General features: G+C 35.8%; 2 protein-coding genes and 1 pseudogene across 2 annotated transcripts; all 3 read left to right on the top strand.

The window, feature by feature from the left end:
- Positions 1-649: 649 nt before the first annotated feature.
- LOC142627289 (uncharacterized) lies at positions 650-2,014 on the top strand. The gene is made up of 2 exons (XM_075801114.1): positions 650-1,154; positions 1,254-2,014. Exons 1-2 carry the CDS (start codon positions 650-652, stop codon positions 2,012-2,014), a joined length of 1,266 nt encoding a protein of 421 aa, XP_075657229.1.
- Positions 2,015-4,345, top strand: LOC142627279 (uncharacterized; annotated as a pseudogene).
- A 6,218-nt stretch (positions 4,346-10,563) lies between these two features.
- Positions 10,564-16,898, top strand: LOC142627270 (uncharacterized). Its single transcript, XM_075801096.1, has 10 exons — positions 10,564-10,957; positions 11,203-12,047; positions 12,098-12,372; positions 12,491-13,800; positions 15,257-15,338; positions 15,566-15,701; positions 15,806-15,963; positions 16,051-16,171; positions 16,528-16,617; positions 16,728-16,898. Exons 1-10 carry the CDS (start codon positions 10,564-10,566, stop codon positions 16,896-16,898), a joined length of 3,582 nt encoding a protein of 1,193 aa, XP_075657211.1.
- Positions 16,899-18,759: the final 1,861 nt, after the last annotated feature.

Here is an 18,759-nt window from a genome sequence, read left to right as displayed (position 1 = left end):
AACTCAAATAAGAACTTATAATGCAATGTTCGCAATGACATCTATGGGTGGGAAAGTAGATAGTAGAATTAACGATGGAAGACACCCTTACATTTTCAAACTTAATGGCCAAAACCATCATAGAATTGGAACTCTTCTTCCTAATGATGGCCAAGATCCACAATTTGCACAATTATATTTCTACGATACTGAAAATGAAGTTGAAAATAGAATGAATATCTTTAGTAATGGTGAAATTGATAGTGACCTTGATCCATCTATTGTTGATGCATTGGTCCAAATGTTTGATGAAACAAACACTTTAGTGAAGATATTTCGGATGTCTAGAGACCGTTTCTTTGATACTGATGTTCACCATTTAAGATTGCGCCTTATTGGGTCACAAACTACAGATGGAAGAGAATATAATCTGCCTACATGTTCAGAAATTGCAGCAATTATCATTGGTGATATTCGTGCTGAGAATGCACATCGCGATATTATTGTTGAGTTAAAAGAAGGAGGGTTACAGCGTATTAATGTGCTGCATCCTTCATACATGGCATTACAATAGCCCCTTTTGTTCCCATATGGTGAAGATGCTTTTAGGCTCGGCATTTTGTATAGTAATGTAGATGGAATCAGATCTGATACAACTGATTCTGTCACTATGAGAGAATATTATGCATATCGCTTGCAAGAACGTGAACATGAAGGACATACTTTGGTAAATGGTGGTAGATTGTTTCAACAATTTGTTGTAGATGCCTACACATGTATTGAAGAAATCCGGCTTATGTGGGTAAAAGAGAACCAAGACAAATTAAGGATAGAATTGTATAAAGGACTGAAAGATGCAGTTATGAGAGGAGATACCACCCCTGCATCTTCAGGCAAGAGATTTGTTCTACCTTCAAGTTTCACTGGAAGTCCAAGGTATATGATTGAAAACTATCAAGATGCAATGGCAATCTGTAGATGGGTAGGTTATCCGGACCTATTTATTACCTTCACTTGCAACACAAAATGGCCAGAAATTGATCTTTTCCTATCTAGGAAACCTGGACAGAAAGTAGAAGATCGGCCTGATGTGATTGCAAGAGTGTTCAAAATAAAGCTTGATCAACTCTTATATGATTTAAAGCATGGTCAACACTTTGGGAAAGTAATTGCAGGTATTCTAAACTTTATATTTTAAATATTTTTTCCTTCTTCTTTACTTGGTTTAATAGTTAATCTAAATAAATGTAACTAACTTACTGTTTTGGTGGCAGTTGTCTACACTGTTGAATATCAAAAGAGAGGGTTACCTCATGCACACATTTTACTTTTTCTACATCATGATGAGAACCATCCTACAGCAATAGAAATTGATAGAATAATTTTAGCAGAAATTCCAGATTTGAATGAAGAACCTTTAGTTTATGAAGCTGTCAAACAATATATGGTTCATGGTCCTTGCGGCTCTATTAATTCAAAGGCAAGTTGTATGATTGAAAACAAATGTACAAAGCACTTCCCTAAAAAATTTTGTTCGCAAACCACTGTTGATGAAGATGGTTTCCCAATATATAGAAGAAGGAATAATGGAAGATTTGTTGAAAGAAATGAAGTCAAACTTGATAATCGATTCATAGTTCCATACAATATTGAGTTATTGGTGAAATTTCAAGCACACATAAATGTTGAGTGTTGTAATCGTTCAAGATCTATCAAGTACTTATTTAAGTATATAACAAAAGGACCTGATCGTGCAACTTTGATTCTTGAAGAAAATTTACATATTGATTCTTCTACTGGAATGCAGCATATGACAGATACTAATGAAGTTAAGACATATTTAAATTGTAGATATGTATCTGCCATAAAGGTATGTTGGAGGATATTCGAATTTCCTATTCACCATCGAGAGCCTGCTGTTCAAAGACTGAATTTTCACAATGAGGATGAGCAACTAGTTGTTTTTGAAGATACTGATTATTTAAATAGTGTTGTGAACAAGCTAGATATCGGAAAAAGCAAATTTACAGAGTAGATGAAAGCGAATGCATTGTATGAAGAAGCAAGGGAATTGACTTATTCTGAATTTCCTACTAAATGGGTTTGGCATAATAGAGACAAAGAATGGAAATTAAGAAAATCTGGAAGATGTATTGGGTGTATATATTATGCTCATCTTGCAAGTGGAGAACGGTTTTATTTGCGGATGCTACTCAATGTTATTAAAGGACCTAGATCATTTGAGGAAATACGAACTATAAATAATGTTGTGTATCCAACTTTCAAATCAACATGTTATGCACTTGGTTTGCTTGATGATGATAAAGAGTGGCACGAAGCTTTGAATCATGCATCGTACTGGGCTTCAGGAAAACAGCTACGAGAACTTTTTGTTACAATGTTGATTTTTTGTGACGTTGCAGACCCATATAAATTATGGATTTCAAATTGGTAGTTGTTATCTGAGGACATTCGGCATCGTCAAAGAACAGTTCTATGATATGACAACCTACATCTTGATGACTTCCAATTACAGAACTATGCACTATGTGAAATTGAACAGATTTTGATAAAGAGTGGCAGGTCATTGCACGAATTTGAGACAATACCATATCCAAATACATTACTTCTCAGACAAAGTAACAATAGAGTATTACAAGAAGAATTGGATTATGATAGAAACTCTTTGGCAGCAGAGCATATTAAACTTCTTGCTGGTCTTAATATTGATCAAAGAAATATCTATGAGGAAGTAATTGATTCTGTTTCAGAGAATAAAGGTGGTTTCTTTTTTGTTTATGGGCATGGAGGAACTAGAAAGACTTATCTCTGGAAGACTATTATATGCCGATTGCGCTCAGAAGGTAAAATTGTCATTGCAATTGCATCATCTGGCATTGCTGCATTATTGTTGCCTGGAGGGAGAACAGCTCATTCAAGATTTCAAATACCAATAAATGTAACAGACAGTTCAACTTGCGGTATTAAACAAGGTTCACAAATTGCAGAACTTATGACAAAAGCAAGTCTTATAGTTTGGGATGAAGCTCCAATGGCACACCGAAATTGTTTTGAAGCTGTTGACCGGTCATTAAAAGATATATTGCGTTTTTTGAACTCAAATAGTGGGGAGACACCTTTTGGAGGAAAAACTATTATTCTTGGTGGTGATTTTAGACAAATATTACCAGTGATATCTAAAGGACGAAGAGAACAAATAGTTGAAGCATCAATTAACAAGTCATCATTATGGAATAGTTGCAAAGTTTTCATTCTGACAATAAATATGAGGTTGACACAAAACCCAGGTGATATTGCAGCAAGGGAATTTGCTGAATGGATATTGAAAATTGGTGATGGTGAACTTAGTAATAATGAAGATGAAACATTGATTGAAATACCGCATGATTTACTAATTCAGCCTGGTGCTCATCCTTTCAACGATATTGTAAAAGCTGCCTATCCTAACTTTGATACAAAATTCAACGACTCCAAGTATTTAGAGGAGAGAGCAATTTTAGCTCCAACAAATGAAGTAGTTGAAGACATAACTGGTTACATGATTGATCTTATTAATGTTGATGAAGAGACATATCTTAGTGCAGATTCATTATGTAAAGCTTCAAGCAACATTCTAGACCAAGATGCCATATGGCCAATAGAATTTCTCAATTCAATGAAGTTCCTTGGTATTCCAAATCATAAACTCAGATTGAAAGTAGGTTTTCCAATAATGTTACTTCGAAATTTAAACCAAAGTAATGGACTTTGTAATGGTACTAGACTTTTGGTCACTCAACAATCAAAATGGGTTTTAGAGGCTCAAATAATATCAGGAACTCATATTGGAGAAAAAGTGTTTATTCCAAGAATAGTCTTATCCCCTTCTGATTCCAAATGGCCTTTTGTACTAAAAAGAAGGCAGTTTCCAGTATCTGTTTGCTTTGCTATGACAATTAATAAGAGCTAAGGTCAATCTCTGCAACGTGTTGGACTTTATTTAGATAGACCAGTTTTCAGTCATGGACAGTTATATGTTGCCGTATCCAGAGTTACAAGTAAAGATGGTCTCAAGATACTCATTTTAGAAAATGATGATACTGATCGTTTTCATACAAAAAATATTGTCTACAAAGAAATATTCGATAATTTGCCTAAAGGTAACACATACTGTTTATTAAACTTATTTCAAATTGTTGATAATGTAAACTAGATTGTCACTTATATTGTAAACAGTAGGTTTTTCTCCATTATTATATATAAATTTTACTAATGTTTAAAATGTTCTAATATTACAGTTTCATATCGCAATGAAGTAGAAAACTGTGAAGTAGATATCAGTGAATGTGAGATGGAGTTAACGTAGCAAACAACCATGATCTAACCAATATTGTTATGATCTCGGTTGATTAATAGGTAAGTTTTAACTTTTTTTTAAACAAAAGAAAAAAACTTATACATATTGATTTATCTCAGTCCTATAGATTATCTTTGAATTCTGAGCTGTTCTGGACCATATATATGAGCTACTTTATGGAAAATCGATTGGTTTCTGATGAGAGGATAAAAGAGTTTACATATATTACATCAGAAACAACTTTGGAACTTAAAGACTGCATTGCTCCTTTAAATTGGCCTGCCCATGACAATATTGACCTTAGAGACTTACAATTAACTGGTCTTCAACTATTTATGTTTAAATTTTCTGACAAATTAAATCAAACTTAGCTACGAGCTTTGTGGCTAGGTGATACTGTCCTGTCTTCCCGTCAGGTGAACCTGAATACATATCTCTCACCTCCCTCACTTGAAAAGAAAAAAAAAAAAACCGAACTTCATGTTTTCAACTTCCTAAACTATTAAACTATAGCTAGAATTTGGGCTGTCATTTACTTCTTATCAGTTATTATATTACTATTTGAACATAACAAAATCTGTATTGCTTTTTATATTTCTCTGCTTTGCTTTTTATATTTCTTTGGTCAGAATCTGTATTGCTTTTTATCGATTGATTTCCTGTTTAAAAAGTATCTACCAGTGGGTTGTAGGATGAGTTAATGGAGTTTTATGAGTTCATCCATCAGTATTTTAAAGAAGTATATTGATACATCTATATCAAAATTGAGATTTCCTTGAACTATTCATACATGGGTGACAAGAAATATTTCATTGTAAAAGGGGAGAGCTACTGTTTTGTTTTTGATATAATTTGTAGTGTATTTTTTTGGCCTTTTAGAATCTGAAAGTTACTAAATACTTAAAAATGAGGAGTTCGTTATTGTGATCTTATGATTATTACACTTCATTTATTTATTTATTTTTGCATCCTATTGATCTTATGGTTCATTTTCTTTAATAGGGGACTCTGTTTTTATTGCTTTTCACAACTACATTATAATTTCTGACATGTTATTTTTTGAATTCTTAACTAAATTTTATGGGGTGTGTATAGTTCTGGTGCAGTGGATATTCTTTGCTGTCATGCTAGCAAAAACAGGATGCAAAAGAAGGCGGAGCGCTAAAAAGGAGAAAGCATTCTCACTATTCGAAACTGTTTTCCATCCTATCTGATCTATTGTTTTTGAAGAGCGATTGTGGGTCATCAATTTGTATATTAGGCCGTTCTTTCCATTGGGTATGTGTTTGAACAACTTTCAATGAGTTCATTTGGGTGTTATGAACACATATTCCTATCTCTCTTTTTCGTTATTTTCTATAAATATCAGTTTGTGTTTAATAGAAGTTATGAAATTTAGTCATCTAGCATAAAGGGGAAAAAAATCTGTGGTTGAAATCCATTTTTCATTCCCTGTGTTTGAAGAGTGTTTTTTATAATAAGTAAGATATATGATTTGTTGCAGTATGTATTTTCGCTCTGGAAAAGTTTTTCAATATTAATAAGGCATAGTTACACTTAAATACATGGACTTTGGCAACTAGATCTGTAACTACATTCAAATAATTTTTTTTTGTAATAACAATTGTATCCTTCCAAGGTCCAATGCTAACCACAATTCTTTATGAAATCAAGATAACTATCTGAAGTAATATAATAGTATGTCTGCACAAAATATTTACTCAATCAAGAACACAATTAGAAAAGTTACTATATGGAACAGATAATTAAAAAAAAATGACTGCATCAGAAGTACAGTTTCGAAGCTAATAGATGATATGGAACAAAATTCACCTAAAATATGAAACTATACTGGAAAACATTTTCTATTATCAAATTAAGCTAGCAACATGATTCACGCTTAGAAGTTAAATATTTTTTAGCTTATTTTTCATGTAAACAACAAATTATTAAAGCCGACCTTCTTGCCAGCAACAAAATCAATCAGATTTTCAGAATGAGAACAAATAACAAACTTGATTCGTATCATCTGTTAGTACTGTCACATCATCAATTAACAAAATATTGGGCAAGTCAGTAAGATTTGCAATATATGTGAGTGAAATTGGAACAAAAGACTAAACAAAACGAAGTTGCTTTAGCCATTCTTTTGACATATATAAAAGTGCCCACAATTTTCCACGTCAGCACAATATTAAAAAAATAATAATAATAAATAATTTTTTTTTTAAACCCGAAGTTCTCCAACCCAATAAACACTAGCTAAGTTAAGAAAATTGAAATAGCTTTTAACTTTCCACTTTAAACTTTTTAACTATTTTAATTTATAATTTTTAACTAAGACTTTTAATTTTAAAATATTCAATTCAAATATTTACCTTTAATTATTTGAATATATTTATTTTCTCATATACTAATTATTTTATATGTGTAGACATTGTATTTTACATTTAACAACCTTTATTCTGGAGTATGCAACCTTACCCTATGGTCAATAAGATAGAAGTTAAAAGCCGGTTGTCCAAATACACATAAATCTCAGAATTAAAGTTCCAAATAAATTCTTATTGTGGGTTTATTACATTGTTCAATTTCTCACGTGGGTAGGCCCATACCTTAAGCTAAAAAAGCCCAATCCATTTCATCTAATAACCATGAAACCAATGGAGTTATGTGAGAACATCGTATACAATTAGAGCCAATCCCAACCCCAACCTCACTCATGAGAAAAAAATGTCATTGATTGCACCCTATGGTCAATAGAATAGAAGTTAAAAGCCGGTTGTCCAAATACACATAAATCTCAGAATTAAAGTTCCAAATAAATTCTTATTGTGGGTTTATTACATTGTTCAATTTCTCACGTGGGTAGGCCCATACCTTAAGCTAAAAAAGCCCAATCCATTTCATCTAATAACCATGAAACCTATGGAGTTATGTGAGAACATTGTATACAATTAGAGCCAATCCCAAGCCCAACCTCACTCATGAGAAAAAAATGTCATTGATTGCATGAAACGCTTTCTTTTACTGAAGTAAATTAATGGTCCGGCCCGTTGGGATAAATTAATCAAGTCCAAAATTGATGAATCACTCTTTCAAGTACTGCACTTATTCAAGTGACGAATCACAACATAAAATCTTCAAACAGTACATTGATTCAGCCAAACACACACACAGACACACACAAATAGAGAATCTCTTCCTCAATTGTTTCAACCGCCATTCCTTCACTGCAACAGCAAACTATTCAGAACACTTCTCTGCAACAACAGACTATTAAGAAGGTGAGCATGATTTTTTTCTATTCAATTACGCTTCCCAATTGTTTATAACTGTTCACAATTCATTTTCCCTCTTTTATTTCCATTTAAAAGTTTTTTGTTAGGATTTCACTTTTCTTTTCCAATTGCCTTTATGTTTTGTCGAATACTAAAGAGTATAAATTTGTTAATGGTTTTTCTTAAACTAAAATTATGGTTTCCCTAGAATTATTTACTGTATATTAAATTCTGTTTTGCTACATTACTCAATAAGTATTAGTTTAGATACCTTTTTCTCTATTTTTCCAGTTAGTTTTTCAAATTCTTAAAATCTTTTTGTTTGATTTTTGTATTGATAAAATATTGTTTTTTTTTTACAGATTTTTAAGATGAGTATGGAGTATACAACTTTGAAACAGATATCAAGGGACAAAGATAATTCAAAACTGAAAGTTAGAGTTTTACAAATGTGGGATGCAATTAATATAGCAAACAACCATGATCTGATCAGCCTCGATATGATATTGGTTGACAAAGAGGTAAATTCATAATTGATTCCCTTTTAGAATAAATTGTACTAACAAATTTTACTAATTACCAATTACAACAATGCATTGGCAAGTAAATTTTATGAAATGTCCAGGATTGATTGATGTAATTCTTTACTCGAGGCCCGGCTACCTCAAATTAGTCAGAAAGTTTGTTTCCGGTTAATGTTTTATTTCTGGTTTGGATCGATATGGGTGGATTTCGCAATTTTTTTATTGAATCGAAGTTGTTTCAGTTGGTGGTTAAGGAAGGGGGGAACTTCTTCTCCCTTAAGATTTTTGAACGAGGGAAGTATTTCATGCACTCAATTTTTATGGGTAGGAACGCAGCACGTTGGTTAATGCAGAGCTTGGAACAAACGATGATTGGGGTTAACCCCAAACATTTCTTCACGCTCAGGGATGGAGACACAGCCTACACAGTGCAACGGGGTTCGAACCTGTTTGGGCAATTTATTCTAGTAACAGAATTAAAAGTTGGCGGGATGAGAAGATCGATCATTATTCCTGCAGGCAAGGCACAACAAGGTTGGAGGGCTTTTGGAATTGAATTACGGAGAATGTTGGAACCTTCTCATTATGCGTTGGGTTCAAAAGCTTTACCGTACAAGGCTAAGTTAGGTTCAGTGATTCACCCTTCTCGGTCCTTTGTTGAAACGGTAAAAGCGTCTGTGCAAGTAAGGAAGCATTCACACCAGCCCCCCATTAGCGAGACAGGGAAGTTTCATGTAGTGGAGAACACAACGCAGCCTCCGAGAGACGAAGTTGGGATTCAGGTGGTGGCTGTTGAAGTTCCGGCTGATAATGCTATACCGATTGCCATGGGTGGTGTGAAGGGGAGTCTCCGTGGTAGTAATGGGGCTGCTAGGTTTAAGGAGAAAATCCCAGAACCAAATAAATTCAGATTGAATAATTTGAATTTGAATGAGGTTGATTCTGGTATGGAGCGTCAAATTAGGAGGGCTGGCTGGTTAGGGAAAGGTTTGACTGTGGAAATAAATGAATTTGGTAAGAGGCGGGTGTCTTGGCAACGTTACAGGGGTGATAAGCAAGCTGTAAAGTGGGTGGCACATGAGGATCTTTCTGCCCAGGCTGTGAATAAAGGAATGGACAATGGGCCTTCTGAAGCCCATGCAGTTAAGAGTTGTTCAAGCCCATTATTGACTAGCCCATTTGTTTTTGAGGCAGGGGCTTGCTCCAAGCAGTCAGAAAATACTTCTAGCCCAGGTATTACGGGCCCATTTGTTGAGGATGGTAAGTTAGAGTCAAGCGCTTCAGGCCTGAGCTCATTCTCGAAGGGTGCGAGTGCTAAGGTACTCCCAGCGAGCTCGACGATTGACTCTCTACCACAAAGGAGGCCGACGGTGGCTCCGATGGTCACAATGGGCTCGATTTCTTCCACATCGGCACCGGAAGTTCCTGGCGAGAGTGGGTCGAGCGTTCCGGTGAGCTCGAGCTGGCTTACCCAATTCCCCGTCGTGCCGATATTGACAGCGGAAGTGGTCCAAGCTGACGGCGAGGTGGTTTCAGCACCAGTAGTTACGATTTGTCCTTCGGTGGAGCTGGCGGAGACGAAGGTGTTGTCTGCAGGAGACCTGTTAGAAAAGATGGTGGAGAGGTCGTCATCTCCGGCGACGACGAAGGATGTGGATGATGAATTATTGGGTCCGGAGGTAAGGGCGACGGAGCATGAGGCTTCTGATGGTAAGGTGGTACTTAATCCTTCTCCCACTATTAGGGAATGGGTCAGTGATTTGGACAAATCATGGGGTAATTCCAAAGAGTGGATGCTTCAATTGCGGGATGGTCGACAAGTAGTGATTCCGTTATCTCTATACCGATCTCCAAAAAGTGTGTCGGAGTGCTCATTCACTGATGTAGAGACTGTAACAGGTAATGATTCTTTTATCAATGACGGTCAGATGGTTAGCTGGGCAGAGGACTGTGATGGGTTAGTTGATTCTTGGTCTATTGTTAAGGAGGCAGAGGAGGAGATGGGGGATTTTAATGAAAGGTCGATGAATTGGGAGTGTAGTGGCAAGCCTTTAGTTGTGGTACCTTTGGCCACAGAAGTTCCTTTGGAATTGGAGTGTAGTTCTGAGCCGGGGGTTGGGTGTATGGAGTCGATTGATGGTGATAATTTATCACAATGGGTAACAAATTGGATTAAGGCTTTTAGAAAATCAGTGGGCACTTCGTTGGAAGGTTTTGAGGAGCAGATTACGGGTTTGTTGCTGGCTATAGAGGCCAGGAAAAAGGATAAAAAGCTTAAGGCAGTAAATGATCAAATGAAGCATGGCAAGTCGGGGTAGAAAGGTCAGCGGGAGTTGAAGAATTTATTGACATCTATAAATGTCGAGGTTGGTTCAACGAAACCGAGGAATGTAAGTAAGGAGAGGGCTGTGGTGGTTCATCAATGAATTTGAAGATTATTTCTTGGAATGTTAGAGGGCTGAATGATAGGGATAAAAGGCTTCGGGTTCGTAATTTGGTCAGGAGATGGAAGCCATATGTTATTTGTCTTCAAGAAACTAAAATGGAGTTGATAACTAGAGCTGTGATTCATAGTTTATGGAGGGGTCAACATGTCGATTGGTCTTATCTAGGCTCTTGTGGAGCTTTTGGAGGGGTGCTATTGATGTGGGATACACGGTTTGTGAATAAAGAGGAGGAAGCTGTGGGGCGATTTTCGGTTTCTTGCAGATTTACATGTGTGTCAGATCAATTTGTCTGGGCATTTTATGGCATTTATGGTCCTAATTCTGTGAGAGAAAGAAGGTTCTTATGGGAAGAATTATGTGGTTTGAACTGTTGGTGGAATGTTCCATAGTTGGTGGAATATTCCATGGTGTGTGGGTGGTGACTTTAATGTGGTAAGGTTTCCTTCTGAGCGGTCTGGTGTAACCTCTTTTACTGCTGCTATGCGGGAGTTTTCCAATTTTATTTCTGAGCAAGGCCTCATGGATATTCCGCTTCAAGGGGGGATCTTTCACTTGGTCAAATACTCGTGAAGTTGCTTTAAAGGCTAGGCTGGACAGGTTTTTGTTTTCTGCAGATTGGGATGATAAGTTTCCATCTGTCTCTCAACAACGCTTGCCTAGGCTGTTATCTGATCACTTCCTAATTGTTCTTGAGGGTGGTTCTTTTCAGAGAGGTAGGAAGCCGTTTAGATTTGAGAATATGTGGCTTAAAGATGAGGGTTTCGTGGAGAGGGTGCGAGCTTGGTGGGAATCTTATAATGTCCGAGGAGCTCCGAGTTTTGTGTTGGCCAATAAATTGAAGCTCTTGAAAAATGATTTGAAGAAATGGAATGTGGAGGTTTTTGGAAATGTTGAGGATCAGGTGAGAAAATTGTGGCAAGAGCTTAGTGATTTAGAGATGATTGAGGATAGTCGAGCTTTAGTTGTGGAGGAAAGGCTGGAGTTGGAGAGAGTTCGAGGTGAATTAGAAAAAGTTACTTTGATGGAGGAAATTTGTTGGAGGCAGAAGTCTAGAGTCCTTTGTATTAGAGAAGGAGACAGGAATACCAGATTCTTTCATCGTATAGCTAACTCTCACAGAAGATTTAATTCCATTGATAGGCTTATGGTGGATGGAGAATTGTCTTCAGATCAGGAGGCTATAGCAGGTTGTATTTCTCATTTTTATAGGCAGCTATATGCTGAATCTGTGGCTCATAGACCTTTATTAGATGATGTGGAGTTCTCTTGTATCTCGGAGGATGATACACTTTGGATAGATAGGCCATTTGATGAGGAAGAGGTGTTTGGGGTGATTAGTGATTTTAAGGGTGATAAGGCTCCTGGCCCGGATGGTTTTTCTATGGCGTTCTTTCAGTCTTGCTGGTGTATTTTGAAAGCTGAAATTATGGCAGTGTTCCAAAATTTTCATACTCAGGCTGTGTTTGAGAAAGCCTTAACGCTTCTTTTCTTGTTCTTATTCCCAAAAAGGTGGATGCTGTGGAGATTAAGGATTTTCGGCCTATTAGCTTAGTTGGTGGGATTTACAAGATTATTTCTAAAGTGTTGGCCAATCGTCTCAGAAGGGTGGCACATGGGCTTATTTCAAATTCTCATAATGCATTTGTGAAAGGTAGACAGATATTGGACTCTTTTTTGATTGCTTCAAAATGTATTGATAGTAGATTGAAGTCAGGTGTTCCAGGAGTGTTGTGTAAGTTGGATGTGGAGAAGGCATATGACCATGTGAGTTGGGGTTTCTTAATGTATCTGCTTCAGCGCTGTGGGTTTTCAGAGAAATGGAGAAAACGGATAATGTGTTGCATTTCTACTGCTAAATTCTCCATTTTGATCAATGGTAGTCCTGCTGATTTTTTTTTGTAGTTCTAGGGGGATTCGGCAAGGGGACCCCTTGTCTCCGTTGCTATTTGATATTGTTATGGAGGGTTTGAGTCGTATGTTGGAAGTGGCTGCTACTACTGGTCAGTTCTCAGGCTTCTCTGTAGGTAATACGGCTGGTAACTCGGTGATGGTGTCTCATCTTTTGTTTGCTGATGACACTCTTATTTTTTGTGATGCTGATCCTACGCATATAGCGTGTTTGAGAGCAATCCTGACTAGATTTGAGGAGGTCTCAGGTTTAAGGATTAATTTGGGGAAATCTGAGTTGGTCCCTATAGGGGTGGTCTACAATATGGATGTTTTGGTGGGGATGCTGGGTTGTAGGCAATCCTCTCTTCCATTGAGATATTTGGGGCTACCGTTAGGAGCTAAATTTAAGGAGTTGTCAATTTGGAATCCTATTTTGGAGAAGATGGAAAGGAGATTAGCAGGGTGGAAGAGGTTGTATCTATCTAAGGGGGGTAAGGTAACTTTTATTAAAAGTACTCTCTCCTCCTTACCTACATACTTCCTTTCCCTTCTACCTTTACCTGGGAAGGTGGCAAATCGTATGGAGAAGTTACAACGAGATTTTCTGTGGAGTGGTATTAATGGTGACTCTAAATTACACTTGGTCAATTGGGCTCAGGTTTGTAAGCCGCTGCAGGTTGGAGGGTTGGGTATTAGAAGATTGAGGAGTTTTAATGCTGCCTTATTAGGGAAATGGTTATGGAGGTATGGCTTGGAGACCGATGCTCTATGGAGGAGGGTTATTGAAGCGAAATATGGGAATGATTGGGGTGGTTGGTGCACAAAAAAGGTGACCAGTGCTTATGGCGTTAGTTTATGGAGATATATTAGGAGTGGTTGGATGAGTTTTTCTAAACTAATTCTGTATGATGTGGGAGATGGTACTCGAGTGAAGTTTTGGAAGCATGTATGGTGCGGAGATCGTACTTTCCAAGAGGCTTTTCCGGAGCTCTATTGTATTTGTAGAACAAAGGATTCTTCAGTAGCGGAGGTTATGTGTTGGTCTGGTGGGAGGATTCATTGGGATGCTAAATTTCGTCGTCCTCCACAAGATTTGGAACAAGAATCCTTTGATCGGTTCATGGATATGGTCTACTCTTCGACGGTAAGGGGATTGGGTCCGGATCGGTTGTGTTGGAAGCCAGCAAGGAGTAGAGGTTTTGAGGTTAGAGGATTCTATCTTTCTTTCTACCCTCCTATCATCTTATCCTTCCCTTGGAAGTTGATTTGGAAATCTAAGGTTCCTCCAAGGGTAGCTTTCTTTTCATGGTCTGCTTCTTTAGGTAAGATTTTAACAATAGATAATCTTCATAAACGACGCGTGATTGTTCTTAATTGGTGCTATATGTGTAAGAATTGTGGGGAGTCGGTGGATCATCTTCTTCTTCATTACCCCATTGCTTGTGAGTTGTGGTCATTGGTGTTTTGCTTGTTTGGAATTCATTGGGTTATTGAGTTGTTTGAGTCTTGGCAAGGTAAGTTTGGAAGACATAGAAATATAGAGTTGTGGAGAATTGTGCCTCATTGTGTGTTATGGTGTATTTGGCGCGAAAGGAATACGAGATGCTTTGAGAGTTGTGAACGCTCTATTTTAGAGATTAAGTCTTTTTTCTTACACACTCTCCTAGATTGGAGTGTGGTTTTTTGTCATTTTTCTTGTTCTTCCATTCCTGTTTTACTTGATCGTTGTAATCTTGGTTTTTGATTTATGCCCCCATAGTACATTCCCAATGTACTCGGGTTGGCTATTCTTCATTTTTTAATAAAAATTTGTCGTTACTTATCAAAAAAAAAACTAATATTATTTTATTAAAACTTGAAACCAGATAATGTAAATTGATTGTTATTTACTGCTCCTATTGATTAAAGAATAATATTACTTTATTAAAACTTGCAACCAGTCAATGTAAAATGGCTGTTATATACTGCTCCTATTGATTAAGGAATAATTCATTTGAAATATTCGTAGGGAACATTGATACATGCAAGCATCAGAAAGAATCTTGCTCAAAAGTTTTCGTCCACAACTAAATGAAGGCAGCATATATACAATTACAAATTTCTTAGTTGAAGAAAATAAAGGGAACTATCGTCCAGTACATAACCAACTCAAAATACTTTTCAATTCTACAACTTCGGTCTCAAAATTCAACGGATTTGATCATTCAATTCCTCAATCCCAATTTGAATTTGCTAATTATGGAACAATAGCTTCCCGTTGCTATGACAATACTTACTTGACTAGTAATTTTAATTGTTTTACAAGCCAAGCATCTACTTTTACAGAGCTAAAAAATAATGCAATTCATATCTTAATACTGATTCTTACTTTAAAAAAAAAAAAAGTGTTCTTACCAGATGTGATTGGCATATTGGACTACATTGGAGCCATTGAGGAGATCAAAACAAGAGGGCGTCCAACAAAGATGAGAAACATTCAACTGTTGTTAGAAGAGTAAGATATATAAACAATTTTTCAAACTCATATGTTATAATTTTTAAATAACTCAAATTTACTTATATACAAATTCAGGAGCCAATCAATTCGAACAACTTTGTGGGGAAATACTACACAACAAATAGATGATGATTTCTACAAAACAAATAAAGGGCCATTCATTGTAATAGTCACTTCAACTATTGTGAAAACTTTCAGAGGTAACAATTGATTAACTCATTTATCAAATACATAATATTTATGTATCTATAATGCTTATAACTTTTACAACTTTTTTGTAGGTGAGTATCAGTTATCATCCACTTTTGCAACAAAGCTGTATATCAATTTAGACATTCCAGAAGTTGCAGAAATTAGAAACAAGTAACTATTATTACACTTTCTCTTTTCAAGAGTGTACCTACTTAGCAATATTCCTTAAATGATATTAGCATAAAATTGTATAAAATAGATGCTATACAAGTTTAAAAAAAAACAGCAGGTATCTTTAAGAAACAAATGTTTGTTTCAGTTTGTTTTCATATATATATATATACATATAGAAACTGTTCTGTTTATTTTTGAATGAATTATACCTAATTTTTTGTTAGATACACCACAATGGACATAACCGTAAAAGATATACTACCAAAGGAACTACCTAAAGCACAAGATGGAGAACTTGCCTTACATAATAGAAAAACAGTGGCTGAAATAAAGGACTTGGAATGGAACTCAAAGACAAAGGTATCAACTATACTCTCACATTATGAATTTATCATAATTAGTAACTGTTTATATGTTTTATAATAAGATATAATTTTATAAACTGACTAAACTTTGTATTATAGGACTTATTGGTAACATGCAATGCCAAAATCATTAATATCAACAACAAATATGGATGGTATTATGTTGCATGTCTTATATGCAAGACGAAAGTGAAACAAGTCAAAGGAGTTCTATGGTGTGAACGTTGTAAAAATCAGCCAAAATTTACAGTCCCAAGGTAATTATTCTACTAACAACTTTATAAATTCTCAAACACACATAAAATATATATAATATTCTACTAACAACTTTGTATTTAAAATAGCTATAGAATCCAAGTCCAAGTACAAGATGAGACCGGTTCAACCACATTCATATTGTTTGACAAAGGAGCTGAAAAAAATATATCTAAAAATGCAAAAGAACTTGCAGAGATGCAAGAAGAGGTAACTTCATATATAAATGTCAGCCCCATATCTTTATTATCTGAAAACTGAAGTTTTAATACTTTTTTACCAATGTTGTACAAACACGTACACACACACATATATCCACACACCATTTAATATAATATACACTGACACACACACACACACACACACACACACACACACACACATATATATATATATATATATATATATATATATATATCCACACACCATATACATATTGCTAATTGTATGAAACTTTTTTCAAACATATTTTCAAATTAGATGGGAATACAATACCAAAAGAAATTCAAAAAATAATTGGCAACGAATATTTGTTCCAATTGCATCTTGATGAATATAATTTGAAGTATAGAAAAGAAAATTACACAGTTTCGAAGATTTTGGAGATGGAAATTTCACATAAGCAAAATGACTCACGTAAAGTTGAAGAACATCAGGTAATTAAAGCATATTTACTTCACCTTACTTACTATATGATTCAAACATTATTCTACTCATAATTTACCATATAAATCTAACTGATACATAAAAATGCAAATTATTGCAGGACACAATGGAGGAAATTGTAAAAAAATCAAGGAAGGACAAGTACATAGCCAGTCGAAAAACACAAATAGGAGAAACATCTGTTCAAAGACCTGAAAGAATGCCGCTCCAAATGCTTCAAAAACTTCAAAAAGGTGCTAAGCAAAATGCATCAAAAAAGGAAAAAAACTGAACTCTAATGTATATACTACCTTACTGTACAAGTCTTTGTGTATTTCATTGTATTGTTATTTTTATTTTCTTTAGAAGAGTAAACTGAATGTACTACTAAATTACTGCAACTGTAATATTTCCTTTATAAATTATCATATTAAAATTGTAACATTCACCAGGTATGATATGAAATATTAATATGATAAGATTTTTTAACGTAGTGTTGCGTGCTATAGTGTTGAGTTTTATTGTGATGATGATGTGAAATATTGATCTCCAATCTTACCCGTTATAGTCTTAATGTCCTTTATTTTATTTTTCTCCACTTTATAGTGGACCTCTGAGGGTTTACATTGAAGGGTTTCATGCAAATTTGAGTAATAAAATTGCTCAACATAATTTCATCAAGTGGTTGTCTTAGTTTTAAAACATATTCATCAAATTGCAAGTTACAGGAAATTGATTTCAATCGATTTTGATTGTGGTTGCTAAATGAATGGTCCAAATTGATAACTAACGTATCTTACACACTTTGCAACAAACTTTTTCTTTAAAAACTAATTATATTAACCAAATTTCTCTTCTACTTATGACATTTCAAATGACCCCGCGGATTGCGCGGGTTAAACACTAATGTGTATAAAAATTCTAGCATGTTTCTTAGATTTGAATAAATCTAAAAGTTCATTGCTAGGACAATCTTTATATCTCATAGAGTCATTTTCACAAACACATGAACTACACTTCATGTTAGCCTTAGCCGTAACACTATCCATAGCAAGGCAAGGGGTCTAGGATCGTACTTAGGTAAAAAAACCACAAAAAGTGCACCCGCTCTGATACCAATTGAATGCTCGGATTTGTGTTAAAAACAAAAGAGCTTTTTAGACCCCAAATTAAAAGATTACGGCTCGGTTGATTTTACTCTAACTTAAACTAAGTGCGGAATAGAGTAAATGCGAGCGAACAAACAATACAAATACTCTAAGCCATATTCAATAAAACACAGCAGTAAAATGAAAGCTAAAAGAGTAGGGAAGAGAGATGCAAACATAAGATAACACACAGATGTGTTATCGTAGAGGAAACCGAAGAACTCGGTGAAAAACCTCTCCACTGCCCTCCAAGCGGTAAATCGATCCACTAGACAATAAGTTGGGATACACAAATAGCAAAAGACTCTCCAAGCCTAGTCTACCCAATGCACCTAAGCCCTCCAAGCTCCTACTCCAACACGACTTCTCGGAACCGTGTCTTGTCTAGCTTTCCGGATCCCGCAATGCGCTCGATTGCATCTGCCAAAGCTTGGCTTCTTCCAACGCTTCCCAGTAGCACCAAAAGCTCACTGAAAAATCAGTATGGGTGTGGTAATTGTTTGGGCTATCAACCTCTCAAGGATTTAGAAATGGAGAGGTAGGAGTAGAGGAAAACCACAATGGATGGTGTGTAGAATTGTGGGTATGACAATCTCACACTCTCAAGGGTTTGAGGCTAGGGTTTTCTCTTCTGAAAAGCTCTCTACTCAATATGTGGGTAATGATGGTATATATAGTGTGCATGATGATGTAGTAGAGCAAATAGGACAAAATAGCAAAACAGACTGTTTCGCGGGTATCTCGTGGGAAGGCCTTACCCGTGAGACACTTGCGAAAACCAGTTGTCACCATCTGTCACAACTCTTCACATTCCAGTCATGTACAAGGCACATGCATCACTTCGCGGGATGCTTTGTCGCGAGCTACCCACGAAAACTCTTCTGTCTTCAAATGCTTGAGTCTTCACACACTCTCTCTCTATCACACAACCCTTACAATAAAATCCTACATAAAATACAGGGTACAAAGGATTGAATAAAAATACAATCAAATTTGGCACGGAAT

Source organism: Castanea sativa, chromosome 1 (genome assembly GCF_040712315.1).
Source record: "Castanea sativa cultivar Marrone di Chiusa Pesio chromosome 1, ASM4071231v1".
Taxonomy (NCBI): domain Eukaryota; kingdom Viridiplantae; phylum Streptophyta; class Magnoliopsida; order Fagales; family Fagaceae; genus Castanea; species Castanea sativa.
Note: the sequence above shows the minus strand (reverse complement) of the source record. Positions and strands in the feature narration are given on the sequence as shown.